Source organism: Blastomyces gilchristii, assembly GCF_000003855.2.
Source record: "Blastomyces gilchristii SLH14081 genomic scaffold supercont1.1, whole genome shotgun sequence".
NCBI classification, from domain to species: Eukaryota; Fungi; Ascomycota; class Eurotiomycetes; order Onygenales; family Ajellomycetaceae; genus Blastomyces; species Blastomyces gilchristii.
In genome coordinates, this window is record NW_003101682.1 from 1,453,796 (window position 1) to 1,481,429 (window position 27,634).

General features: G+C 46.9%; 8 protein-coding genes and 1 non-coding gene across 9 annotated transcripts; 3 read left to right on the forward strand and 6 right to left on the reverse strand.

Moving 5' to 3' along the window:
• Positions 1 to 1,339: 1,339 nt before the first annotated feature.
• On the reverse strand, positions 1,340 to 4,367 carry BDBG_00228 (uncharacterized protein). The gene is made up of 4 exons (XM_031719800.1): positions 3,946 to 4,367; positions 3,583 to 3,876; positions 3,490 to 3,516; positions 1,340 to 3,417 (listed from the first exon to the last, which is right to left on the reverse strand). The coding sequence occupies exons 1-4, from the start codon at positions 4,040 to 4,042 to the stop codon at positions 1,601 to 1,603; spliced, it is 2,235 nt and encodes a 744-aa protein (XP_031575688.1). The 5' UTR covers positions 4,043 to 4,367; the 3' UTR covers positions 1,340 to 1,600.
• An 870-nt stretch (positions 4,368 to 5,237) lies between these two features.
• BDBG_00229 (adenylyl-sulfate kinase) lies at positions 5,238 to 6,406 on the forward strand. The gene is made up of 2 exons (XM_002628937.2): positions 5,238 to 5,598; positions 5,688 to 6,406. Exons 1-2 carry the CDS (start codon positions 5,591 to 5,593, stop codon positions 6,334 to 6,336), a joined length of 657 nt encoding a protein of 218 aa, XP_002628983.1. The 5' UTR covers positions 5,238 to 5,590; the 3' UTR covers positions 6,337 to 6,406.
• Positions 6,407 to 7,006: 600 nt separating this feature from the next.
• BDBG_00230 (V-type H+-transporting ATPase subunit C) lies at positions 7,007 to 8,956 on the reverse strand. The gene is made up of 5 exons (XM_002628938.2): positions 8,505 to 8,956; positions 8,306 to 8,400; positions 8,135 to 8,226; positions 7,567 to 8,059; positions 7,007 to 7,289 (listed from the first exon to the last, which is right to left on the reverse strand). The coding sequence occupies exons 1-5, from the start codon at positions 8,803 to 8,805 to the stop codon at positions 7,089 to 7,091; spliced, it is 1,182 nt and encodes a 393-aa protein (XP_002628984.1). The 5' UTR covers positions 8,806 to 8,956; the 3' UTR covers positions 7,007 to 7,088.
• A 417-nt stretch (positions 8,957 to 9,373) lies between these two features.
• Positions 9,374 to 11,851, reverse strand: BDBG_00231 (thioesterase). The gene is made up of 5 exons (XM_002628939.2): positions 11,555 to 11,851; positions 11,048 to 11,506; positions 10,644 to 10,992; positions 9,745 to 10,499; positions 9,374 to 9,620 (listed from the first exon to the last, which is right to left on the reverse strand). Exons 3-5 carry the CDS (start codon positions 10,837 to 10,839, stop codon positions 9,591 to 9,593), a joined length of 981 nt encoding a protein of 326 aa, XP_002628985.2. The 5' UTR covers positions 10,840 to 10,992; positions 11,048 to 11,506; positions 11,555 to 11,851; the 3' UTR covers positions 9,374 to 9,590.
• Positions 11,852 to 11,894: 43 nt separating this feature from the next.
• BDBG_16070 lies at positions 11,895 to 12,017 on the reverse strand. The gene has a single exon. It is a non-coding gene; the product is annotated as a tRNA-Arg (tRNA).
• Positions 12,018 to 12,127: 110 nt separating this feature from the next.
• Positions 12,128 to 16,500, reverse strand: BDBG_00232 (succinyl-CoA synthetase alpha subunit). Its single transcript, XM_002628940.2, has 10 exons — positions 15,210 to 16,500; positions 15,079 to 15,086; positions 14,905 to 15,018; positions 14,692 to 14,835; positions 14,249 to 14,631; positions 13,974 to 14,184; positions 13,295 to 13,908; positions 13,199 to 13,230; positions 12,808 to 13,100; positions 12,128 to 12,693 (listed from the first exon to the last, which is right to left on the reverse strand). The coding sequence occupies exons 1-10, from the start codon at positions 15,391 to 15,393 to the stop codon at positions 12,613 to 12,615; spliced, it is 2,064 nt and encodes a 687-aa protein (XP_002628986.1). The 5' UTR covers positions 15,394 to 16,500; the 3' UTR covers positions 12,128 to 12,612.
• Positions 16,466 to 17,876, forward strand: BDBG_00233 (uncharacterized protein). The gene is made up of 2 exons (XM_031719801.1): positions 16,466 to 16,725; positions 16,821 to 17,876. The coding sequence occupies exons 1-2, from the start codon at positions 16,704 to 16,706 to the stop codon at positions 17,447 to 17,449; spliced, it is 651 nt and encodes a 216-aa protein (XP_031575689.1). The 5' UTR covers positions 16,466 to 16,703; the 3' UTR covers positions 17,450 to 17,876.
• Positions 17,877 to 18,963: 1,087 nt separating this feature from the next.
• On the reverse strand, positions 18,964 to 19,361 carry BDBG_00234 (SMT3 protein; the record flags this gene model as incomplete). The annotated part of the gene is made up of 2 exons (XM_031719802.1): positions 18,964 to 19,020; positions 19,134 to 19,361. 2 exons carry the CDS (start codon positions 19,359 to 19,361, stop codon positions 18,964 to 18,966), a joined length of 285 nt encoding a protein of 94 aa, XP_031575690.1.
• A 1,502-nt stretch (positions 19,362 to 20,863) lies between these two features.
• Positions 20,864 to 27,316, forward strand: BDBG_00235 (nuclear pore complex protein Nup107). Its single transcript, XM_002628943.2, has 6 exons — positions 20,864 to 21,046; positions 21,107 to 21,353; positions 21,433 to 23,499; positions 23,585 to 23,909; positions 23,988 to 24,103; positions 24,199 to 27,316. Exons 1-6 carry the CDS (start codon positions 20,987 to 20,989, stop codon positions 24,528 to 24,530), a joined length of 3,147 nt encoding a protein of 1,048 aa, XP_002628989.1. The 5' UTR covers positions 20,864 to 20,986; the 3' UTR covers positions 24,531 to 27,316.
• Positions 27,317 to 27,634: the final 318 nt, after the last annotated feature.

Below are 27,634 nucleotides of genomic sequence, written 5' to 3' on the forward strand. Positions count from 1 at the left end.
CTCTTCTAACCCACCTCTTTATTTTAATCCCGTGGATTTTCTTTTTTCCGCGCCCATGCGGCAACACACCTACTTAACCCAGTCACTCACTTTTAGCAAGCAGATCTGCCGTCTTTGTCTTTCCTTAATTTATCTTCCTCGTTCTCCTTTTGTTACCTTGCCAGACAGACCATGTTGAAAAGTCTTTGCATATAATATTCTATATATGGTCCATGCCACTTTTGCGCTTGTGATTGGTTGGCTCAGGACAACGCACACCTGAAGCTCTTCCCTACTTCTTTATACCCCCCATCTTTCATTTGAATATTTTACTTTTTTGGCTCTTTGGCTTTTTTCTAAACCTTTTTTTTTCTTTTTCTAGATACCACAACACTATCTTGAATTTTTGGAACTTCTCCTTCTCTTTCTCAGTATCTGCGCTTCGAAAATCAAATTGCCATATTCTCCCCCTTTTTGCTCCGTGATTTTTTTCTCGATGATTTTGATTTTTTTTTTCTTTCCTCCCTTGGATGAGTTAACTCATAGTATAAATGAATGAGAGTTTTTACCTTCGTTTCCTATTAGATTTATCCATATACACATACATATATATTTCTTATAACCTTCCAACAGAAACGAGAACCACAGAGCTAACAATAATCTAACACTTGATAAAAACCCCATTGAACTTTTGTCGCTTGATCTCTATTTCTGCGCGTCTCTGGATGTGTGTCTGTGTTCGTAGAACGAAGCTATATACACACAACCCAACCCCTCGACTTCATATGACTTTTGACATGAAAAAGGATCGCGAGGCAGAAAGGAATCAGTCGAGTGATAGGGGTATGGTATGGGATGGGGGGTTGAACCGTTGCTGAAAGGGAGAGGAAAGCGGGTGCTCGCCATATTTGCCACAACTCAGCCAAGCCATTTTTTTCTTTGCGGAAATGATGGCCCGGCGAGGTGAGAATTAATTAGTAAAAAAAACATTTGGCATGGAGGGAGCCATGCTTAGAAAAAAATGGATTATTATGGCTGGCTATCTGGCTATTATCAACAACGGTTTATTTAGTTGGCCGCACCAAAGCATGGAGTAGACTATGCAATACCTTGGCGTCTCCTTTGGAGCTAGGAATTCTTCAATAAATCAATCAATCAATCAATTAACCAATCAACCAACCAACCAACGCACGCTTGCTCTATTTCTTCTATGAGAAAGGGGGGTATCATAAAAAGAAAAAAAAAAAATCCAGAAAGTTGAAGAAACCAATCCCATCGAAATCAATGCAGAAGTTTCGCCGGTGCCAATCTAAATAGGTAGGTATATTGCCAAAGTTAAATGTCGTGTGTGTGCCTGTTTTTGCTGGCTGTTGTGGTATATGGAGACTGGTGGACCAAGTCAATCTCCAGTTTCAGGATTACGGAGGTGGGTGAATCTCTTCTGAGAAAAAAAAGAAGAAAGAAGAAAGAAAGAAAGAAAAGAAAAGAAAAGAAAAAGGGAAATAGGAAAGCAAAAGTGAAGAAGAAAGAAAGTTAAAAGGAGGAAAGAAGCCAAGAAACGATCTTTCCACAAAAACCCAACCCTTTCCACCCTCCCATCCCACCACCCTTTCTTCCCACTTCACCCATTATCCCCAGCAAACGTAAAAATCTCCCGAAGCGCCCAGTACTTCAACCCCTCGACGGGATGCTTATGCACCTCCGCCAAAAGCACACCCGCAGCAACAGCAGCATAGTGCTCCATATCCAAAACCTCCTCGACATCCTTCATCCTGATGGGGTGCATAGTCTTGCCGCACTCCGCGTCCATATTGGTGAGAATGACGGGGTCGATATCGTCTAGCAATTCGATTGGCTTGGGCACGAAGGGGTCCAGTGACTGGTCCATCTTTGTGGGCCCCGTATGGCCTGCGTACATGGGTGGTTGTGGCCATGTGTTTTTCTTCTGTCGGGCAAGTTTCTTCTGCAGGAGGTGCTGGAAATCGTGGTTTTGGTCATCATCTTCGTCGTCTGAGTCTTCGATGATCGCTTCTGTTGCAGCTTCCTCTTCTTCAGTTAGACGGCCCTGGCTGCGCAGCATGTACTCCTCGTCTCGTTTCTTGTAGTATCCCGCCCAGTCGCCCGCTGTAAGGAGAGCGCAGCACCCTGTTAGAGCAGAAAGGCCGAGAACTTCCCTCCGGTACATTTTTATATGCTTAACTTCGAGCTTCTGGGCCTGTACTCGGATGGTAGATATTGGGGGCGTGGAGCTCTTGCCATCCAAGAAGGATCTCAGAGTCGTTAGCCCGCGGGCTATCTTCTCCCGGGTTTTCTTCATTGTTTCTGGCAATGTCGTGTGGGGGAGGAGTGGCTTCAAGATGGGGAAGAAAGCTTTGGAAGCGGGTCGCATGCCTGCTCTCCTCGTTAGTTGGTCAAATGGGTTGGCTTGGGAGCATGGAAGTAGGAGTGGCTCTGCGTCAATGGATGTATCATGTGCACCTCCGCATTCGAGTTGGTCAGTCGTCGTTGGCTGCTTTGGAAATTCACGTTCGGCTCTACACCCAAGGCGCGGTCGGCTACGGCAATTTACCCGTCTCATCCATGCCTCATATTGCTCGCGGCGGCGGACCGCTGCATACTTTGCGGCCACGATCTGGTCTCCGAGTGTGTCTTTCCTCTTTTCTTCCTTCTCTTCAAAATAGCAGCGTATTTTCCAGTGCATCTTCCAGGGCCTAAGTCTTATCGCCTTGTCCCCATCGAATTTGATTGGCTTGCGTTGCCCGTTGATTGCGCAGACTGACCTATGTGCTGTCGGGGTTGGTTGTCCGCTATCCGCCTCATGCGTCAAAAGGAATGATGGTGGCACATCATCACCGTGGTGCGAGATGCCATCTTGTTTTTCTTTGCCCTTAGTATCAAGTTCTGTTGACTGTTCCAAATCGTTATCACAGACCACGTCCTGACAATTCGTCCTTTGCACTACAGAAGAGGGATCGCAAGACTCAAGGGCACATTCATCACTATCATCCACAAAAATCACTGGCAGCTTCCGTATGGGAGAACCAACTGGCCCAGGAACGCATAGTTCTTCGTCTTCATTGAAGACAGGAGACAGTCGCGCCACAACACCAGTGGCCCTATACATATCAACCGCGAAACTTAGAGAAGACTTCACAGTGCTCGAATTGGAGAATCCTCTCGCAGGAATCCCCTCTGCCTTACCCACGATAAATCCACGGCAACGTTCTGGTTTCTTATCCAACAATCGATCATTGTCAGGTCTTGAATATAGGCTATGCCAGCCCGGATAACCAGCTAACTTGTCAACATTGGACTTGGCAAAGGGAGCTAGGAATGATAAACTCTGAAGAATGAGTTCCTCAGTCCACTCTTTTGGGGCGTCTTTTGCATGATGATATCGGCCAATTCCAGCCATCGCATAGGAGGGACCAGAGCGAGCTGTGTAATACGAATGGTTAGGTTAGGAACTCGCTCATCGCAGTATTGGTGGGGTTGGGGGTATAGGCAAACATTTTTGTCTACTTCGTCTTGCATCGCCTGATTAAATTGGTGTCAGTATCCAAATTTGCGCGCCCAATAGAGCTATCAAGGTATTTTACTCACCGTTACGCAGTTTCCCAGCTCCATTCCCAGCTCCCTCTTCCTCTTCATCGTCCGACGGCCTATCATTAAGCGACCCATTCTCCTCTAGCTCCCTGAAGAACATATCCCACTCTTCTTCAACGGACGTGCAAACTGTACTGCTGTTGCGTCGCGTCGGTACATTGGATGACTGGATATCATCGTCAATGCCAGTTGTTGGACTACTAGAAATCTCTGCCATCGCCTCCTCCCATGCCCGCGCGGAAAGCGCATGTGCTTTCTCAAGTCGCGACATATGCAACCTCTCGGCAAGGCCTCCACGCACGGTAAGCTAGTCGTCGCGGTATATGTAAATGAAGAAGTCAGGGAGACGGGGGCACGTACCTCTCCCAACACACTTGTCCAGCAGTTTATCCCACACACTGCTTCTGATCACCGACGTGTAGCGCTCAAATGCGCCTTCCAGGGTTAGAGATGACATCTCAGTAGCATTAGCAGCACTACATGTGTATGATAACAAACTGAAAAGAGATTGTTATATAGAGAATAATGCCATTCTTTTCAGAAACAAAGCCAGGAACGGAACTGTCTAATCAACTGAAAGGAGGAAGAATTTGAAATGAAGGAAAGGAAGACATCCAAAGGGTGAGCACAATAGAGGTCAAAAACTGCACAGGAGCTAGCTAGATGTAGGTAAAGGGTTTATGTCGCCCAGTGATAAAGTCCGGACTGTCTGTGTTCAGGAGGCTCGGGGCTGGGAAACAGCTAGGCCATGCAAGAAAACATGTGCATGAAAGGGATATACGTTTAAAGGAGAGAGAAAACAACAGGTTTGTATATATAGTAGAAATGACTAAAGGTCTACTATATATCTGAATACCTGTAGAAGATGTAGAAGTATAAGAAATAGAATCAGCACAACTAAGGTTATATAGAAAAAAGGGCTTGATGCGGTTGGCCAGCATCGAGATCAGGAGGAGGCCTTAGAATAATGGACTGTCCTTGAGATAGTCTCTCAGAAAGAGTATATGTGTTGCTGTAGTATTCACACGCCATCTCTTTTTAAGAGGGCCATAGTTTCCCCTCAGTCTATTCACCGAGTTTCTGATAAAGGGAGAGAGATGTTTGATATCAACAATCACAGGATCACAATTTAGTGACCATATGCAAATGGAGACAATGTTTAAATAATATTAGAAAAAAACAATGTCATCCATTGCATACCAGTTGACTGCTAGATTTAGTAGAGTCCCTTCGATACAGAGAGTATCGATACCTGGCCATGACCCCCAAAGCAGCGGACGGACGATGCTGCCACAAAGGGGTAGATAGATATTCCAATGCGCCCGCCCATTCGGCCAATGAGGCACAATATTAAACATGTAGAAATAAAGGCTATAATAGATAGACCTTCAGAGAATATCTCTTGCGGATTGAGGCCCTTCTTTTGACTTATAGCTGTCTTCATTTTCCCCCGTTGTGCTTGCTACAAGAATAAAAGTGAACACAAAGGAAATAGAGATGTTACGTGTCACCTACACATGCACCATTAATCTTTCTCTATCTCCTCTCACCAATTGTCCGCTCTAGCATCCTGTTGATGCTGATGTTGATGCTGATGTTGATGTTGATGTTGATGTTGATGTTCTATCTGATGACGTTGGGATAAAGTTCGTCAGCGCCAAGCCATCGCCTTCTTTCCACCAACAATCACGTCATTTCAGCACTGTTTTCTCGATCTATATTAAATAAATATCTATTACATTTCCCCTTTTTCCCCTCCATTGTAAAACACCTCATTTCTCTCTCTCTATAAGATACCCGTATTCTATATCCTAGCCAAGGACATATCCATATCCCTTCTATTCTCCTTCTTCCGGTTCAAGTTTGTCGGAACGGATCACCATCTTCTACCCCGCGGCGGGCAGCCAACCCCTCCAATAATTCATCTCGATGACGCTTATAGAAGAAGGGAACTCATACCAACAACCTCAAACCCTCAATTGATATCAAACCCCAAATCATAAGCATGGCCACGTATGCATCCCTTACTCTCCCAATGCTTTAACCACCCCATACATACCCATCCCCCCCTAACCCACACCCAAAAAAAAAAAAAAAAACAGCAACATAACCTACCACCCCCCGCACCTAACCCGCGCCGAGCGCACCGCCCTCCGCAAACAACAAGGCCTCACAATCTGGCTAACCGGCCTCTCTGCCTCCGGCAAATCCACCATCGCCGTCGAGCTCGAACACCAGCTGCTAACCCACTACAACGTCGCCGCCTACCGCCTCGACGGCGACAACATCCGCTTCGGCCTCAACAAGGACCTCGGCTTCAGCGAGGCAGACCGCAACGAGAACATCCGCCGCATCGCAGAGGTCGCGAAGCTGTTCGCCGACAGCAACACCATCGCCATCACCTCGTTCATCTCGCCGTACCGCAAGGATCGGGAGACCGCGCGCCAGTTGCATGCGGCGGCGATACATGGCGAGGAAGGCGGCCAGGGGTCCTCTGGTTTGCCGTTTGTAGAGGTCTATATCGATGTACCCGTTGAGGTGGCGGAGCAGAGGGATCCGAAGGGGTTGTATAAGAAGGCGCGCGAGGGGATAATCAAGGAGTTTACGGGGATTAGTGCGCCGTATGAGGCGCCGGAGAAGCCTGAGATTCATATCAAGAGTCATGAGGTTGGGATCAAGGAGGCAGTTGCGGTGATTATTGAGTATTTGGAGGCGAAAGGGTATTTGCCCGAACGAGCCGTGCAGAATTAGGGTTGTTATTGTTCTAATCTCTCTCTCTCTCTCTCTCTCTCTCTCTCTCCTTTTTTTTTTTTGCTAGATGGTTCTATTTTCGGGTTTACGGCACGGGTGACATGCAATGCATGGAGCTGGCATGAAAAATTATATACCAACTATAGAGAATCATGAATTTATCATGTGGTGAATGATATGCAAGGATATTGTATAAGAGAACAGGGAGAAGAAAAAAAGGAGAAAACGACTCCATAAAATCATATAGTAGAGTAGAATCTTTTCATGAAGAGATACACCTGCTCACGAGCAAAACTAACAAGAGCAAAAAATATCCAAAGAGCAACTCGAGTGAAAATCAATGAAAAGGGGATTCTGACTTAGAGAGGGCTTCCAAAATATTAGATCACTTGTATGTGAGAAGAAACAAAATAGAAGCTCAGGTTGTAAATGTATTAGTTGAACACTCTGATGACTTCATACGAGTATCGCATCTCCCATACGGAGTATACTATGACAAAAAAAATTGAAAAAAGGGAAAACAAAACAGGAGTGTGCAAGGCACTATGGTGAAAATTACAGCAGATGTTAAAAAACAGGAAACAAACAAATCGCATGCGATATATAGGGCAGGCCAGCAACATATCATTCGTCCTCTTCTCTTCTGAATCAATCATACGCTGAAGATTTCAAAAAATGGACAGAGTTAAAAAAAAAAAAAAAGTAGAAAGAGATATGCCACCCGCAGAGGGAAGAGGGGGGGGGGGGGGGTTTCATTCAAACTCCATCTCGTAATATACATAGGCAGTATACTCGCCTGCTCCGCTCTCGCCCGCACCACTGACATGCTGCATGTCCAACGGATCATCCTTTCGGACACGACCTTTCTTATCACGTCCAAAGGCGTTGCCCGCTAGGTATGAATATGAGTTGTCAAGGAGTCTCTTCACTTTTCGTGCTTGTTTATTTGTGGTCTGATGGATTGTTTTTTAATTTATTTGTTTTGGTCTTTGTTAGCGTTTCATGCGTAATAATCTCCGCGGGGAGCGGGAGGGAGAAGAGCGCGGGTAAAGAGCATGTTGCTTGCGATCGGAAGGTTACAAGGAGATAAGAATGGTGCATGAAAGAGGTTCCGGGAGAGGAGGTTCCAGGAATTGATCACAAAACGGGAGGGGCAGAGCGGCCCGCTGCCCGCATTGAGCAGGTTGAGGGAGGGTGCAGCAAGAAAAAAAAAGAGATAAAGCAACCAACCTTTATCAACGCACAGACAAAGTCCAGCGGCAGCCCATATCTCAACACCGTCTCCACAAACACCCTCAGAACAAGGACATGCACCCAGACCATCACGGCCTCGCTCCACCCTGTCGTCGCAAGCCGCAGTGTCTCCCCCCACAGCCTCCGCGCATCTGCATTGGCCTGGTCTAGATCTCTCCGCTCCTTCTCCTCGTCGCCCTCCACATACTTGTAATCTCGAGGTGTCCACCTGTGCTCCCGGCACTTATGGATGAATTCAGCGCTATGCTTTTTGAACGTCGTAACAGCGTAGAGGGTCGATTCGTCATCTGAGGCAACCAAGGTTGAAGAGCGCGGGACGACCATGGGCGAGATGGTTTCGTATGTTCGTAGGAATTCCTTTGTGCTCCGTGAGGGGACGGCGATTAGATGGGTTTCGAGGTATTCGGAGTCTTGGACGAGGACGCGGGGGTCGACAATAGATGCAAGTGATTTGGTGGATAATGTGCCCCTAGCAGCAGAGTATCAGGATACAGTTAAAACAAAGTGTGCAGGTTGTTACCTAAGGTAGATTTTGTTTTCATACGTTTGTTTCCGTTGTAGCGCAGCCAGTGTTGTTTTGCCTTGGTTGTATTGTGAGAACTTGGCCCGAACGTCATGGTCGATGCTTGCAGCTTCCTAAGCATGAGGGAGAACGTTCATCAGAAAGAAAACGGGTCTGAAGAACAATCAAGCAAAAGGCCGACTATTTCCATACCTTCTGTAGCAAATCTATCAATTCCGCCAATGACTTCTCCGCCCGATATTTGACCTTGTTCCATTCAAACGTCCTTAGATACTGCTCAACGGGTACTAGCGAATTAAAATAGACAAGAAGTCGGGTAAGCCACGGGGTAATAATAATACAGCGCAAAACAAAAAAGAACGGGGAGAGAAAGAAATATCCACCACCATACTATCATTAACCATCTTCATATTCGAAATCCGTTCCTCATCGCCCTCCAGCACATTCTTCAGTGCCTCTCCCACCTTGCCCACCACACCCTGGCACAGTGCTTCCAGCCTCGCCAGTTCATCCGCCTGCTGCACCAACGCATCTAGCGTCCCGATTTTGAACTCCGGGATCGCAAAGGGAATCACCGCGCCGTTATCTGAGGTGACGGTCTTGCTGATAGCTTCGAGGGCATCGTCGCGATGGTGGGACGGGGTGATGGAGCTGGGGAGGGAAAGGAGGATGTATTTGGGTTCCTTGGACATTATCTATAGTTATGAGAAATCCGTAGCCGCGCTTCTTTGGGTTTTTTTCTAGGAGGCGGGCATGGGATGTAGGGGTGGTAGGCTATCTTCCTTTTCGTCCTTGGTGAGCGGAGTTCCAAGGTTGTTGTTTTCCGATGTTATCGGCATAGATGTTTAGGTGCGGTCAATGGCCAGCGTGTGGGCCAATCACGTTGCAAGGCGGTCAGGTGCAGATGGAGTACGGAGTACATTCTCAGGGAGAGATCTATATCATAAGCCTACAACAAGAACAATTTATTTATGCCACTTAAATGCGCTTTGATAAAATTCTAGGGGATTCTATCTTCGATGAAGCATATTTCAAGCTATTGTAGAGCCTCTAAGTTACTCATAGTTTTTCCATTAAATGTAGCATTATGTGTAATAAACCGCAACAGGACCACCAGAAGTGGTCCTTTTTGGGGATTAAATTCCTTTTCCAAAAGAAGGGAGCAAAAAAATGGGAAAAAGAATCATGTAATACAAAAAAAATCAAATAATTAGCATGCCCATATCTAAATAAAAATGGTGTTAAAAAAAAAAAAAAAAAAAAAAAAAAAAGTAGGAAGTAGAAAGCAACGATGACAAAACAGTAGTCTAATGCATATCAACGCCCTCTTTCAGGGGGGAGAAAACAAGGCAGCAAAAAATGTGGCGGCTATATCTAACTGCAATCTTTTGAAAAGCCTTCCGTATATCAAGACAGACAGATCAACAAAATCTATCATGGTGGAAAGGAAATGCACAAAAAAAGCAACCATCAGTGTTTATGTTGCTTTATAAAGTCGTGGAAGAGACTGTAACATTAAGTTAGTAAAACGATCCAAGACAAGCAGTTGTGACACCCCCCCCCCCCCAAAAAAAAAAAAAAAAGGAAAAAAGGAGAGGGACAGAAACGAGAAATAGAACAGGATCACATACAGCAGCATTCTTCGGCTCAATAAACAACGCCTTCGCCTCGGCTACGACAACAGGTTCCCGCCCTTCATCAGGCAGCGTCTCAATCCGCCCCTCAACCCACGCCTTGCGCCCTTCAACCTTCACCGTCTCAGCGCGGACAACGAAAAACGACCCCGCCGGCGCCGGGCTGCGGTAGTCTATGTTCAAATTCGCGGTGACGCCAATGCCATTGGGCAGAGCGGGGAAACAGCACCTGGCAAGAGATTCGTCGAGAATAGTAGCAAGTAGTCCGCCGTGCACAATACCCGGGTGACCAGAGACGTCCGAACCCAGATATAAGATGGAGACAAGGCTTTTGCCGCCCGCCTCTGTCCAGGCGTAAGGGGGTACAGCGATTTTCTTGGCCCCTGCCAGAGTTCCCGCGGTGAGGTTATGGGCGCGCAATTCCGCTGGAATCTTGAGGTGGGGTCGCGACTCGGTGAAGCGCTCATCCGTTCGCAGGGAGTGGGCTAGAGGGTGGTTGTGGATGAAGGCATCGATATCTCGCAGGATATCATCGGGGGCTATGTAGATGGATTCGTCGTCGGTGCGGATTTGGGTAGCGATCTGGACCATGTTGGATACGCCGGGGCTAAGTGAAATTCCAACGGTGAAGGAGAATACGGCGATTGCGGTAAAGCCTAGGAGACGGCGGAGTATCGAGGGCTTTTTGAATGAAGGAGGGGAAGGAAAAGGAGGATGCGGCGGCTGGGGAGAAAGTGGGCCGGTTGTCTGGACTATATATATGCATCCGCAGACAGCGTCAGTCTATGGTTTATTTACTGAATTGATTGAGTTCATTGTCTCTCCTCGGTGATAACAAATGGGAAGAGGGCAATGGACTAAATAGAAAGTTTACATTATTTTTAATCTCGACATACCTGAATACGGTCTATATGATGACGGATGGGACAGCCGGGCTACAAAAAGCGAGCGGAACAAGGAAGCCCCGGAAGAAGAAGAAGAATAAAGAGAGACAGGGAAGGACACGTGCTGCTTTGACGGAGAGATAAGGAAAATGAGGTTGCCTGAAGAAAAAACAGGACGAGAGCGGGACGGAACCATATTTGGCAGCATAAACGGGCAAAGAACTCCCCAGAGGCCGGCGGGGCAAAGACCAGACCGGTTTCCCTTTCAGCACCCAACCCCTAGATATAACTAGATGGGCTCAACAAGCTGAAAGAAAACAACAACCCAGGCGGACCGGATGCAGCAGCGCGGGCGGCGAGCCTAAAGACAAGTAAATAGGTAGTAGGAAGGAAGGGGGGCTATGAGTTCCACTGACTGATTATTGTCAACAGTACGGAGTAGTTCCAGTACAGTACTAGTTACCCAGTACTAATCTATCCAGCATGCAGCGCCGGCCGGTATGAATTCAGCTTTGCAGACAGCAATCAAGCGCCAGCTCCGGTGTCTTTCGCAGCGGCGGGCGAACAAGGGCGGGCAGGGTTCACGATCCCAGGAACCGCCGGGTTTTTTTTGTTGGGCGCAAGGTCAGGTCAAGGTTGTTTGTTGTGCCGAGGTCCAATTTTTGGCGGAAGAAGCTCGGAGCTAAAACACGCCGCGCTTTGGCAGAAACTATACGGAGTATCAATAATCAAGAAGTCATTTCAAACCACAGGGAGATTAGATTCCTGGCTTCCTGGCTTTATTAAACTGTTTTCACTGGGCGAATGTACGATATACGATAGATGAAACGCAATACTGTCCGAAGTAGCCGATTTATTATTCCGCCCAAAGTATACTTTTTGTGTTAACGTCCGTATCTTCACGGCAAAGACTCTACATATACCTACGCACCCTATTGGAACAGCTGAAATAGGAGAACAGACAGACAACCAGGTCTCTCCTCCTCTTCTTCTTCTTCTTCCTCATCTACCTTAAGCACTACTGTACAGACGGTGAACTGAGTAGTAAACACCAGTTATGGCTTGCTCCTTTCTTTGTAGTTCCTGGAACTTGCATACAGGGAACGCTGGAGATCTTGCATAGAAGAACTAAAAGCTCTGCAGACAGGTACGCAGTACTCAAAGCGGGATAGATAGAGGTTATTCATTAGAAATAACACTTACAAAGAAAGGGAAAGGGGGTACAAAAGGGACAAGAAAAAAAAAAGAAAAAGAAAAAGAAAACGAGGAACGTGGGACTCGAACCCACAATCTTAGCTTAGCTTGGTCCCGGACTTCCTCTTTGACAAGGGGAAAACCATTGTCCAATCATAGGAGAGCTACGCATTACCCTTCTGCCAGTCCCTCAAGGCTTGGCTTTACCGCTACGCCACTAGGGCTAGGTAAGAGTTGCCGGAACTGACACCTCGCGACCTACAAAGGGTCACCCCTGTCGACGACAACCTCTCTATCACCAACTGCAATCCAAAGTAAACTTCTAAATAATAAAATTATCATGTGCATAATCAGTCATCTACCCTTTTTTTTATTCTGATATATATATATTATGTATATACGTTGGTCTACGCGCTCTATATTATATATGCATCTCGCTCGCCAGGTTCCCAACCAGAGCCCTCCAAAAGCAAATGCCAGATGCAAGGGCAGAAATCAGACGAACAAATAAAATAAATAGAAATATATAAATAGAATAAAGAACATACGTAAATCGTTTGGATAAAATCCAAAAAGCGTGTATCTAGACCAAATCATAGAAAAAGAAACAATGGGTGAACATATCAAGTATATATTAGTCGGGGTATGTATAAGAAAGAAACAAACAAGCGAGAAATGAGGGAAAGATACGGAGTATAGAAATATAAATTCGGGCGCGACTACCTACCACTGTACTTAGCCTCACCTTTTTCTAGCCAAGGACTTGGAAACCCGGCGGTTCCGTTAGTTAGCGACTGAGGCTAATAACCTTCTTTGCCGCTTCCTCAAACGAGTCGAATGCATGCAAAGGCAGTCCGCTGTCGGCAATCTAAATTTATCCACGAAAAAAAATTCCGCCGGTTAGTCCTGGTTTACATCCACCATAATAAATACCGACACGAGAAGGAAGGAAATGGTAAATAAAAAGGGCGCCGTGACACACCATTTTCTGCCCAAGTTCCTCATTAGTGCCACGTAGGCGGACGACGACAGGCACTTTCATATCCAGGTCGCGGAAGGCCATGATGATTCCGTTGGCGATCATATCGCCGAGCGTCAGGCCGCCGAAAATGTTGACGAAGATGGTTTTCACGCGCGGGTCGGAGAGGATGATGCGGAATGACGACTTTATGGTCTCGGACGTTGCTTTCCCGCCCGTGTCGAGGAAGTTGGCACAGTGGCCACCGTGATGGGTCAAAGCATCGACTGTGTTCATGGCGAGGCCGGCACCGTTGACTGTAAAAGAGGTAAGGGATTAGGATTTTTCTTTTTTTCCTTTACTTTACTTGCGCTCTAGGTCAATGGGTTATACGGAGAAAGTGGGTTAGCCTTACCAAGTGTACCGATGCTTCCTTCCCCAGCAAGCCTGTGATGGCTGTTGTTAGAGGTCTGCTCGGACAAAGATATTTGTGGGCTTAGAGGGGTCGTACTTGACATATACAATACCCTCATTCTCAGCTTCGACTTCCTCCGGGACCTCCTCCGCTTTGTTTCGCAGCTTATGAATATCTTCCTGCCTCTTAGAACTTTTGAATGCGGCATCATCGAAGCCGAATCGGGCTCCATTAATTTGAAAACTACCATCACTACCCACAGAGACCATTGTTTCCAGCACAAAAGCCTCCTTGTTCATAAAAATATCAAGCAGATTTTGTGCGAGCTTCGCAAGAGGCTCTAGAGATGACTCTCCAAGGTTGAGATGGCTTGCTACCGCACGGATATTAGCCTGGTCGGGAGTGAATTGCGTGCGACCATATGTAAAAGAGAATTTTCTAGAAAGAGAGACCTGAGTTGCCGGATTAGTGGTCGGAGAAGCCAAAATACACGGTGAGCGTGACTTCCGATCTATCACAATTCCAAATAAGAAATCAGAAGCTTCATTCGACTCGCCAATCGCAACACCCTTTTCTTTTAATAGATCGAATGACTGGGATTGCTTAAGATAAAGGTTTCTCCGTTGTGACATCATATGCTGCCTTTGAATGGTCGGCCGACGTAAAGTGTGGAACCCCCTTTGCTGTCTTGAAACAGCGGCGGAAGCGGCCTATGCCTTAACTGTTAGTGGGAGCAATTATGCATGACTAATATTTTCAGACGTTGGTCAGGTACCTGAAGTGCAGGCCGTGCGCTCATGTTGCCTAACAACATTTTCATTCCCTCGCCAAAATTCTCTGGATGGTTTACCATGACGGCGCCGGCATCTCGTAGCGCTCTGATCTTGGTTTGTGGATCAGGGTCTCCCGGAGCGGCCCAAGCGCCTGCATGACCCATGACTCGGCCTGGAGGCGCATGAATTCCGCCAACCACAGCCATAATAGGTCTAAATACTCATTATTTATTAGTAAAGGTAACATTTTGACGGGGGAGCGCGTGGGTTTCCATACTTTGGGTCTACAGTGCGTCTGCGGTAGTCTAGAATCCACTCTGCAGCATCAATTTCAGCTGCTCCTCCAATTTCTCCAACAATGATGATACCGTGCGTGTCCTCGTCATGCTCTAAAATCTTCAGCGCATCAACGAAGTCCGTACCAGCTAGAACATCTCCTCCAACGCTTATGCAAAGGCTCTGACCCAATCCAGCACGTGTCGTTGATGCAACGGTTTCATAGCCAAGGGTTCCGGACTTGGCGACAATCCCGATATTACCGGGCGAGAAACAGGGAAGAGGCTGGAATCCGATTCGACATTTACCAATAGCGGAAATTATACCAGGACAGTTGGCGCCAACCAGGCGGGATTTCGATTGCGTTTGAAGCATTGCATGTACCTAGTGGTGCCCGGTCAGAAAATCCGAAAATAAATGGGTCAGTGGCCGGGTAATCCCCACTCGAAGCATATCATGAACGGGAACATGCTCTGCTACCGCCACGATGAGAGGAATCTCTGCCGCGATAGCCTCTTCGATAGCCTGTGCCGTTTGTGGGCCTGGTACGTAGATGGCAGTCGCATCTGGTTTTGTTTTTTCTTGTGCCTAATATTGGTTACGCGAGTCAGTGGCATTTCCCACGCACCAAATTTCCAACATAGAATAACCACATACCACTTGTACTGATGGGAAAATAGGTAGCCCGAGGTGTTCACCTTCCACTCCTGGCTTTACGCCGCCAACGATCTTGGTGCCCCATGTCAAAGACTCTTTCACATTCGCGGTCGCCTGCAGCACACTTTAGCCGGCGTAATCTCAAGAAGAGTCGTTATTGCAAATAGTAATTACCTGTCTGCCTATTATTCAAAATCTCAGCTGCTGTTTATGTACAACACATAGGCTAGAGCCCAATAAAATATAGAATAGAGCCCAAAATTCTATAACCAAGGCAAAAGATGTATATACAACATCAAACATACCTGTAAACCCCTGGAAAAGGACCCTGGTATGTGCTCCAATTTTCAGGTTAGGAAGAGTATCAGCATAGCTCCCAGTCCGTAATGACGTTGAGAATTGGGAATTTAGACATTGGCCAATTCGAGCAATAGATGGTAGATGGAGGCGGCACGATGCCAGTGAAGCGGTTATGGAGTTGAGAAGCATGGCTCATAACAGCCGAGATTCGCCAATGGTCCACGTTTGTCACTGGATGCGCTCTCAAAGTTCGAAATCCGGGGCTTTTTGCGACAAGAGGAGGAACGAACAGGAAAAACAGCTGGATTTCCGGTAGTTGCAACCCAAGAGGCAAAAATGAAATGAGAGGAGCCTCTATTTATTTGGGACAGGGGAATTTATCAAAAAAAAAAAGAAAAAAGAAAAAAAAAGAAAGAAAGAAAGCGAGTGAACTGAACAAACTGGGGGGGAATCAAGGTATGATAATGCAAGGTATGATAAATTACCAGATGCATATATACAAGTGGAGGCGGCTTCTCCACACAAGTTGTCAAGCGAAACGCATGCTAGGACCGCACCTCGCCGTGATTTGTGCGAGGTGGAGGTCAAGCTCCGAGAGTGGGTACTATGTTAGCCGATGCTCGGGAATGGTCGAGAAGAGTCCGCAGAAAAGAGCAAATAATAATAAGTGGTGCCGGATGATGTTAGAAGTGCATTCATAAAGTTCCGGCCAGGCTTGCGTTGAACCCGGTAGCGCAAACCAAAAATCTTTGAGCGTTCACTCGTGCTAAATGGGGGTCTATGTACATTACTATGCAGCTCGCCCCAAGTTTCGCGCCTGTAGCTATGCTCTGGTATAAAAGGTTGATGCTGAGAGACTACCGAGCTATTTTGCCCATGTGCTTGGTGGCAGAGGCTGTTTGGAACATGAACTTTCCACGCTATTTTAATAGCCTCGGGATTGAGCCGAAAGCCATTCATACGGACCCTACCCTGAGCCCTAAGTTCTGGGTCAGATCGGACTCCCGCCGTAGCAATTCCCAGGCAAAGAGGGGAAATGGATGATGGGCTACAGACATGTAGCCCAGCTGTGGTTGGAGGTTTGAGACAAGCAACGAAACGTTCCACTCGAACGACATGAGCTCAGAATACGTGGACAGCCGATTTATGCGCGACCATGAAGAAACCAAGGAGTTTGTAGATCTTCCACAAGGGACAGGCAAAGTCTCCGTCTCTTATGTATAGGGCTGTGTCTTTCTCCTTCACACAACAGAGTCCTGGCTCGCTGTTTACCTAAGCATGATTGACAAAAACGGCTAGACTACACGTGATGGATTACACGTGATTAAAGGTCTTGGCATGAGATTATGTAATGTGACGAACAAAGGGGGGGAGCAAACTAGCGGGGAGCGAGGAGTGGCGAATGTTCACCGGCGACCTACTATATAGTGTGTACATTCATACATCTGTATACAGCGTACACCGGTTGATGCGGGTGAGGCTGGTCAGTGCTGCTTACAATGGCTGAATCCCATTCTAAAGGCATGTATAACACTCGCAAGTCAAAACCAGCAAGGCAGCGGAGTCTTTCTTGAAACCAAATTTTGGAAAGATTCTAACCAACAAATGCAAAACAGAAAGAAATGAAGCAGATGCCAAAGCCCTCCTCCACGCCTCCTTCAAAAACCTCTCCATAAACACTGACCCCACCACTAAGAAAACCCCACCCAGGAAAAAATCCTCTCCCGTCACAGAATCATGGGAAGACGAGCCCCTCTCCTCCCCATCGTCCTCCTCAGATGAACATGAAGACGGCATAACCCCTCCGGCCTCCGCAACCCTAAGATCCCCAATCACCACAACCACCACCTCCTCCTCAACTGGCAGCAGCACCCCTTCCTCCCAGGTACAGGCCGGCACGCATGCTCCCCCTCCAACCCCTATCTCCCCACAAAACAGCTCCCTACCACGCTGGGTCCCCGACCTTCCGTCCGCCTGTAACAGTATCCCGCCCCCACGCCATGCCGCTTCCACTCCCTCTCCACCCTCCGGTATGGAAAGGAGACCGGAAAAACAGACTGCCGTCGCGAGTCGTATGATCGCCGGCGCACTGGGGATACGGGCTCCCAAACGCACGGAGGAGCAGAGGGCGTATGATCGGGCCATGAGGGAGAAGGAGGCGAAGCGGAGGGAGAGGGAGAGGGAATTGGCGAATATGAGGCGGATGGAAGAGGAGAGGGCGAAGGCGGCGGTTTGGGAGGAGTAATCTGGAAGGATTTATATACATATATATAAACTATCCGTGTATGCTTGTATTTTTATTTTTTTTCGGGGATCCTGGCATTTATGTCTCATCTTTTTCTTTTTTACATTTTGCGGGGGAGTTTAGTCTTGGATAGTTATGGTTCTTTTGATATATGATTGGATAGATATATCCATCTTATTGCCTTTGTCATGGTTTGTGGCGGTAATAATAACTGTTAATCTAATTAACTCACGATTTATTCTAACATTACCAACCATTCCCTAGTTTTTGTAACTGTAGTTACATATAAATTTTATCTTGTGTTTACGGGAAAGTTCTGTTGGTAACCGGTATATTTTTTCCTTAAAAAAAAAAGACTTCACTTAGCATAGTTCTCCTAGTGTATGGATATGGGCACCAAGGTTGTATGATCTTAACTGGACCGCAAGAATGGATGAAATAGGATGCTAAAGGCACAGAAAGTAAATTAGATAAGCAAATATGTGTACCGGCGGTTTATTATCTCTCGCCACTAATTACATTTCCTTTTCATTCCATGAGAAATTCCCAAATGTCTCCTCCCTAAGATCGAATTATCCTCCCTCCACTGCAGTTCGAATACGACGTCACCAGCCGGGACCAGCGGAAAAGAATTTAATTAGAAAGCGCTAAATCACAGGAACATGCGCAGAAAAGCAGAGCGGGGAAGGATGGGCACAAGCAGCACGTTCAGACACAGCTCAGATCACAGAAACGGGACAGATGTGAAAGCTCAGGCACAGAGCATGTCTCTCATAGTATCTATCTTCTCCCCATGGCTGGGCCCCTTTTTTTTCGTTTTCTTGTTTTGGGTCGCAACACAAACGCTAAAAAAAAAACGAGAGTAGAGAGGGAAGGCGGAGGTTCGCTGCACGGAATAAAACTGTCTAACCAAGAACAAAGCAAAGTGTCTTAGAGAAAACGTGAGAAACGGGGCCAACAAGTGGTGAATAACGTCGGTGAGGAATATCACAGTCGTTACACAAAGCATGGGCCCTGTTAACTTTTGGCACCTGCAGAGAAGTATGTCTTGCATTGACGATATTTTTTGCCCACTAAGCTAAGACATTTTTCAGTCGTATGTGCTGCGGCTGATTCAGATACAGGAAACATAAAAAATCACGAGTATGTAGAGAGTTTCATAAAAAGGACGAGATGCGGAAGAGCTACAATGGCTCATCAACAGCTTTTGGTTATAAAAAACCTGATACAGGGAAAAAAAAAAAAAAAAAAAAAGGGGGGGGGGGGGGGGGAGGGGGGTCGGTTCACAGCAGGGATATGGCCTTCTAAGTGTGCCATTCCAGAAAATTTTGGGCTTAGATTAGGATATGTCATAAAAAACGAGAAAGAGAACTGTGAGAGAGGGAAGAAAAGTGGTCAGTTACGAGGTGCTTGTGTTTTGCTCTGGTTTTGTTTAGGGCGCAAGGGACTGTGCATTTATCTCTTTACTCACTTCGTTGCATCGGGTAGATGGGCAGATAAGCAGATAAGTCTAGTTAGCCACCAACTTGTTCTTGGTGTACCTCTAGGGTATCGCCATCGGCCATATCGAGCTGCAGATAAAATCAATTAGCAACAGGTAACCGGGAAAAAAAGAAAGTTCCAAAACCTCGCTGGGTGAATGCGCCAACCCATGCGGAGGGTTTTTTGTATGTGAGAAACTCACAGTATCTGGTGTGTCATCCTGTCGGACCCGAGTTCCATCAAACAGAAAGCGCACTGCCGAGATATCTTTGCCTTGTCGCGTGCAGAACGCTTCCATTAGTTTTTTGAGTTGTGTCGTGCGCTTGATCTTAAAGAAAACCTCATTGTTGTTGTCGGTCACTTTGATATTCAGGTGTTCTGTTGGAGGGGGCGCCGTTGTGGCCTGATTATCTTGTGGTGGCTGATCCATGGCTTGGTATTCAAGAGATTTGCGTCAAGAGAGTGGTAGGCGGGACCTGATATGTCTGCTGTGCTGTGCCTGTGAGAAGACCAATACATTAGCTATCGCAAACCAGAGGCGTACAAGATAGTGGTGACAATCAAAAGAAAGAACTTACAGAAGATCCTGTGAGGCGTTGTTGTTGTTATGGTGCGGGCTAGACTTGATGAGCCTGTAGTAGCTGTGAAGGGGAAGTTGAAGGTTTAATACAATAGATATGGCAAAATATATGGAACATTCCAGAGGTGCACAAGTTAGCGGAAATCAAAAGAACCTATAAAGGATCCTGGGAGGCCTGGGTTGGCGGGTGTGTTGTAGCTTCGGGTGGGCGAAAGGGTGAGTATGGGATGAGTGGGTGGTGATAAATGCGCGGCTGCCCTTCGGCGAACAGGAAAATCTATTTTGCCGCCCGGAGCCTGCGCTGTTGCCGCTGGATCAGTCAAACCTCCAGTGCAAAACAAGCGCAACAGTTGGAACATGTGATAGTTTAAGATATCAATCTGCGCAACCCAAGACGCCAACTTCAAGTGAACGAAGGGGTTGTTCGGATTCATCAGCGAGGGTCCTAAGATGGTTAGAGAAGCCCTCTATTTCAACGTGTTGATTTTATGGTTTTTGAAAGAATGCGGCTGATATCACGGTTAGGGACTGAAAGAAGACGTTGCATACGATCCACCTTGCCACCCAAGAGCAGTATGTAGAATTGTTCACTTGTGAAAAAATGCCTTTCATTCCTTATGTGTTGGTTATGCTAACTATTCTGTCCCTAATAAGTGTGCGATCCAAGGTAGAAACTTTTCCTTCTCACACATAATTCATACTAGCTCGCGGCGTTGACTAAACTGTTGATAGCATGTCTCACCAGGAACTCATATAAGGAAGAAAGATGTCAGAAACAGATAGACGCGCTATATCAATGTTGCAGCGCATTTTATGAGGCACGGGGCAAAAACGCACGAACCCCAAGTTGTCCAAAACCCGAGCTTCTGAGATTGAAGATGAAGCAACGGGAGCAGGCGAGGAACGCGAAGTGAAGATTTTTTCAGGATGATTCTGGTGGAAATTAGAATAGAAGTAGTCTGTATTTTGAAGCATGCGAAAAGGGCAGGGAACTAAGCTTTCATAGTCAGTTGATAATAAGTAACTATTAAAAATCTGTAACAATCACTCTTCTAAGTCTTCATGCTTGCCAATAAATTGGATCCAACCAGAATATGTATAGGATTGTCGAATTCAATCTAAGACGCTCGTGAGCACGCAAGAGGACCCAAGGGACCTGAACAAACACCGAATGAGCTTCCATGAAGAAGTTCGTCTGATCCGAGACTCTAATGAACGCCTATTGACATTTATTGAAGAAAAGAGAAAGGAAAAAAAAGGGCAACCATGCGACAGAGTTTTTATGTGAGGTCGGAGGGCGGCTAGTCCCATTTAGGACTAGTTATTTTCGCTTTGCGGTCGCAGAAAGGAAAAAGGTTTATGAGCGACTTGAAGCTAACCTTCAAGATCCTGTTATTTGTTTACCAGGACAATTGAGCTCCACGCTTGTTCTGCTGCCTACGCTCTATTGAACCCAGCGGTTTGTCAACGAGGCCATGGCGCCGTTGACGTATTCGTCCGGATTCCCTCTGAGCCAGCACAATGGATCTGCTGCTGTGAGTACAGTACTGCCTATGCACTTGCGATCCCATATTGATGTTGGCTAACACACCCAGACTACCCAAGCTCCAACTAGCCGCCTCCATGATGTGGAAATAATAGAAATCGATGATGACGATGAAGAGGAAGAGGAGGAAGACAGCTTAGAAGATGAATTGGAGGATGAGGACGAGGAAGAGGAGGATGAAGAAGAGGATGAAGAAGAGGATGAAGAAGATGACGAGGACGGAGAAGAGGACGAAGAAATGACTGGGACGGATTCTATGGAAGAGAGAAGTTCTGATTTTGAAGAGAGTGATCAAGGTTCGTGTACTCCTTTAATTTAAAGGTCTGACAAAAAACAGTTGGATACATGTATTCTGTGCTAATCTATGACAACTAGATGCCATAACGATTTCCTCCGGCCCAGCTTCCCCGGGCCTACTAACAACTTCCGATATACAACAAGTTCTCAACCCACTTCGAAACACAGCAGACCGCGTGACAAGCCAAATCGAAGCCTTTGCCCAGAGCTTAAACCAGTTCAAACAGCATGCTCGCGGCGCGCGTCCAGGCGACCCAGAGACATTTCGTGAAGCTTGCAGATTGGTCCAGAAATATCAAAAGATTGCGGAGACAGCCGCAAAGGAGATTTCAAGGAACAATAACCTTCGAAAAGTAAAACAATCAGCAATTAATCGAGGCACGGGAGCTAGTCAAGGCCCCAATCGTGGGAAACTGGATGAGCAACTCAGGCGTTGGGAGTTGGAAGCTGAAACTTGGGAGTTATTTTTTCATATGCTCTCCATTGACGACCCTGAGTCACGCACCCGAGCACAAAGAGCTCAACAAACTGTCTTACAATCGCTCCATCGATACTCTTCCGACAAGGATGTTTGGGATAAGTTCCTCGAAGCGGACCGCTTTTCATTAGAGAACGTCGTTGTATTAAAATGGCTAGAGAAAACAGCAAGATCATCGCCCCAAGATATCGATGGGTTGATTTCGGAATTGGAAACCCAAGCTGAAAGAGGTCAGGGGCTGTGGGCCCATGGCTGGCTCTACACGAAAGAAGCAATCAAAGGCGCAAAACGACTACGATCGTGGCCACAGCCGCTAGAGCCTGATGATCCAGGGCTGACGATGTCACTGCTGAGTGTAGAGAAACAAGAACCCCTTGTCACTCAGTTGGATCCTGATGCTGTCACCCGGCAACAGCATGGACTTCAGAAACAAGATCAGTTCTATGAGCAAGCGGCTTGGTTAACATGTTGGAAGATGCTGAGGCAGGGCCAAAGCTGGAAAAAGATTCAAGAGTGGTCTCATGAACGATTAGAGAACTGGAGGGCGATCAGTGTTTGCGGCACCCCTGCTGAGGATGAAAATAATGCTGCAGATTCTGGTCTCACTCGACTGATGAGCTGCCGATCCCAGGAGGCATGGAGAAGCGCGTGCCTAGCCCTTGCTAACAATCCTGTAACTAGCAACTTTGAGAAGGCTGTATACGCGCTTATCTGTGGTGAAGCTGAGCCAGCTTACGCTATTTGCCAGGGTTGGGGTGACTACATCTATGTGTTTTTTAATCGCTCAATCCTCGCGCGGTACAGAGAATTTTGCAAGCAATTTCATCGGAAATTGAGCTTCTCTCCCACAACAGATATGGTTTTGTCCCTTGATCCTCCAGCATACGACAACATTCTCACCTTTCTGGATAATGTTAGGCGGAACGACAGAACTGCCGTTGAGGCTAGGAACCCATACCGTACTATCCAAGCAGCCATCCTGAGCAAAAATTACAACTCATTCTTTTTCCACCAAGCGAACGCTGTCTCAAAGGCTGCTAGTCTATCCAACAAAGCAACTCTCGTTCCGAAAACTGTCATTGCCAATGTTGATGATGCTTCCCTGATTGCAGCTCGAGATGAGGATGCTATTCGTATCATCAGCCACTTGTTTCTCGTTTTACAATCCCTTGGATATGTCCGTTCTGACTCACATTTTGTTCAAACTGCAACAGTCAATGTTATTGGCTACATCAACCTCCTCCGCAAAGCGGGCAAACTCGAGCTCATCCCGCTCTATGCGTCGCTACTTCCGGAGAATACCGCACACATGGTACTTGGAAACGTGTTGATTGATATTGTTGAGCCTGAGGACCGGGAGAGGCAGGTAACGATAATGAGGAGGCTAAATATCAACCTTTCAGCCATCATCGAGTGCCAGTGGCAATTAGTAACTTCCCAAGCCGATGCAAAGGAAGATAAAACGACTACTATTCGATTGAAGAGGAGTGTTATTCATCAAGCAAAGGGGCCAGGCAGAATCGGGCCTATAAAGAAGAATCTCATTGGCCGCCGCATTTCGCACGAAGACGAATATCTGATTCGCTGTTTGGAATGGCATCGCTATGCGGATGATCAATTGCCAAACATCTGCCCGAGAGGTACACATTTATACAAAAGATTTATGGGTAAGACATCCTCGTTAGAAGTCTCCGGGTTCTTTAAAAAAAGGAATTCAAAGCTAATGTAGAACGAATTTTTTTTAAAAAAAAGGTGCTGGGCGTCTTGCTGCAGCTCGCGAGCTTTTTAATCGTGTTCGCGTCGACATGGTCCCGGGCGACATTACGGGATTAGGCCACTCACCTTTTCAAATTTTGGCAAATGGCTCCGAAAATGGATTCGATGAACCTACCAGCCCAATGAAATCAAGCCCGACGAAGAGCCCTCTGAAATCAGGCATCCCGAGACGACGCCCATTATCGAGCAATCTCAGAGCAGAGCTATATCTGCAATCGCATACAATGCGTGATTTGGAATGCCTCATCGCGGCATTCGATGCTTTGGAGACGTGGGCCGGACAGATGGATCAATATGAACAGTAAGGATCTAATGCACACCACAAAACCCCCATTTATCTGTTTTATATCTTTCCTCCATTCTAACTTTTCCACTATAGTCTCTCTGATAAGCAGCAAACAAAAGAGTTCCGGAAAACGTTACAGGCAACGATAGACACGATCACAGAACGTATCGAACCCCTCTGCGGTGATTGGCTATCTTACCCAACAGATGGTAAGTAAAAATGAATGCCCACTTTTACTTCCAATTAACCTCATCATTTTAAACTTAACTCGATACTAACCATTTTTGACCTTGGTAATATTTAGACCTGGAAGCAACCGAGCTCGAATTCATAAAATCAACATATCTGCCAGAAGTCATCCTGGCATACCACAGCGCACTTTTCTTCGCAGGCCACACGATTGGGCGCGAGGTCCTCACTCAGTGCATGATGCTTTCCTCCGTCGTAGCCTCATCGCCATCGCTCACGAACAGTTTTATTGCATCTGGGCGTATGTGCGAATTGGTAGACGCACTGGCACTGTCGAGCATTGCGATGATGAGTGCGAAGGAGTCGAAGTTGGGGAAGAAGCTGGAGGATGGGGCGTCGCTTGATATCTGGAAGATTAAACCGCAGCAGGATGGGGAGTTAGTTTAGCCTAGTGCAATGGGTAAGTACCCAAGAAGGCTGAGCTGGGAAGCTTAGGGACGGTCGAGACTCTCCGCAGCAAGCTGGGTTTTCCCGCATATGTGTTCTTCATCTAGTGCTAGCGTCGGTTGGGTTGGTTTTGATATGGTTTTCAATTTCGTCGGGTCCGGAAACAAGCTCTTATAACGAACAGCTGTGCATATTCTACGCGTGAGATGGGGGTCGTTGTACATGTATGTACAAACATTCTCACTCGACAGTTCCAATGCAACCGTTTCATATAGTCGATATCTACATGGACGCGTCCATTCATCCCTTTGAAAAGAAAAGAAATTATGTGCATTTCGTACTGCGTCATAAGTTTAGCCTATACCCCTTAATTACACTCCCCCAGTTACAGAATATGAAATCAAAATGTTCACATCTCGCTCTAGACAATCAAAAAAAAAAAAAAAAAAAAAAAAAAAAAAAAAAAAAAAAACCCTCAGCCAAACCCACTCACTTCATTCATATTTCTCCATAAGCTTATTCCCCAGCACCTTAGCCGGAAACTCCTCTTCCCCCAGCGCCGTCGTATGCGCCCATGGCTTCAAACATTCTCTTGCCGAATGGTAGCCGCGAAGCAATCTGCCCATTTCAACCCGGGAAAAGCTGCATTTGCATTTTCGATCGTAGATGGATGGACGAGGTCCTCGTAAGTGCCAGTGTTGTCTATTTTTCGGAGAATGTCAGTCAGGGGTGGGGAGTGTGGGGGGGGTTGAGTTTAGAAAAGTGCGGCGGTTTAAGCAAAGTCATCCCGCAGAGAGAGAAACCAACCAACCCAAACCAAGCACCGAGATATATATCAGAGGGGGGGAAATAAGAAATGGTAGATCCACGATACCGAAAATCGTCGCTAACTGCAGCAACTGTCCCACCGCCGTAATCTTCCCAACCTCACATAGATCCTGATGTCGAATAATCGCCTCCGCCACACTACACTCTCCGCCTGCTCAGCCGGCGCCACAGCCAACTCTCCACCACCACCACCACCTCCTCCTCCTCCTCCTCCTCCCCCTCCTCCCCGCTTCATATCCCTCAACACCTCCACCGCCAGCATCCCCCCCATAAAACTCAAAGCTCAACCTTGTCCTCCGCAAGTCCTCGTCCGTCGTCCCAATATCATGCAGCATGCAGGCCAAGAAATACGTCTCGTCACTAAATGACCAGCTGGGAAACCGATGGCGCTTTATGGCTAGGCCGAAGTGGTAGACGCGCCTGCTGTGGTTGTAGGTTGGGGTGGGGAGGTGCTCGGAGGCGTATGCTTGGATACGGCTGGCTAGAGGAGTCTTCGGGGGGTCGGGGTATCGGAGATGGAGAGGGGCGGGGCGGGAGTGGTGGGCGCGGGGTATTCGGGAGTGCTAGTGAGGAGGGCGGGGGACGGAGGCGGGGACGGCTGTGAAGCCGTGGGTTGTTACTGGATCGTCGGAGGGGTTGGACATCTCTGTTTTGTTTACCTTTTGGGGGGCTTTTCGTGGTTTGAGGGGAGAATTAAATTACATAACCTTGAGTGGGGGGAAATGGAAATTCATTTAGACAAATGAAGCTTTTCATTATCTTATTATTGTCTGCGTGATGAGATCATTATCAAAATTTTACACTTGTGCGCGCCGACGTCATCGCATTTCGAGAGGAAGTCATTGCTCATAAGAGAACCAAAGGCACTGGCGCTAGGAAAATACGATCGATCAATGACAAGACATATCTTGGGGTCTGAATAATCTCTCCAAGGCCTTTCTCCAAGGCCTTCCTAGACTGATACAGAACTCTGTAAGGGTGCTGATTAACTAGCTACGTTACTAGTGATAAGACCAGGGATTTTTATATCTATATCAGACTCCAACGTATGAAAGCCGACGAGCGTCTTCCGGAAATGAATGGATACGATTTACTACCCTGGCAATATTCGAAGCGCTCCCAGCTATAGCAATATGTAATAATATGAACATAGGAGACCGTTTAAGACAAGATGCGATGGCGGCCGCTCGTCTGCCTAGGATAGGTAGTCTGGCCCGCGGGCTATCCTTTCTCATGTCGAACAGGTGAATGTCGGACTCCGGAATACTTGTCAGTATACATACCAATGGGCAATGCAATGGTTGTTATCTTCCCACCACCCCCTCCCTCCCTTAAGATCCAGCCAACATATAACTGGTGATGGCAGGGGGTGCTCTGCTCTGTTACCTTGTGTAACCATGAGCCATCCAATGGTGTATCGAGTGCCTATCCCGGCGGCAAACGGCAGGTAGTATGGCCTGGGTTGGGCTCAACTCGGAGATTCGATGAGATGGAACATCTCCGGATCAAGGCAGAAAGGTCTCCCTGAAGCCAATAAAGAAAAGACAACGATGAATATACCAATTGGGAGAAGTTTGAAAGATGGGCAAATATACCCATTTTGTAATTGTTGTCCAGTAAGAGCAAATTTCATCAAAGTAACTGCTGGTTTCCATGTGGCATTCAAGTCTAGGCTTGCACTCGTCCCTCCTCTCCTTGCCATCAAGAATACCCCTTCACAAGCTCCATTTACTGCAGAGATATCGTGCTTCTTCGCTCACCATCCACCCACTGCCTACCAAGTATTTCTGGGACAAGATGGTACCCTCAGTATCCCATGTGAAGGCATGGCGGAAAGACTCGATCTCCACCATTGTATGGGCGCGCGTCTGAATCCACGCATGGGAGTGGTGCAACGACACGCAAACTCCTTTATTATCTCCGCTCGTGAAACGGTAATTTTCCGTGGATAATATAGCTGCGCGTCAGCACCTGATATTTTGCTGGGGGGCATGCATGCAAAGAGCTTCCATTCTCCGGTGATAAACTGAAGAAGAAGCAAGTGCGTATGAGACGTAGCGAAACGGTGTCAGCTGGGGTTGTCTGTCGTAAGGGATTCTGCGCGGTGAACTCTCCTCAGACCCCCTCCATTTTCTCATAAATAGGATTACGTTTGTTTCCCTGACAAAACTTCTCCGGCTGAAAAAAGTCTCACGTAAAAAATATGCGTGTGCGGAATTACCCGAAAGGGTTTTTTCTCTGATAACTATATATTATATATGCAACGCACCAACAGA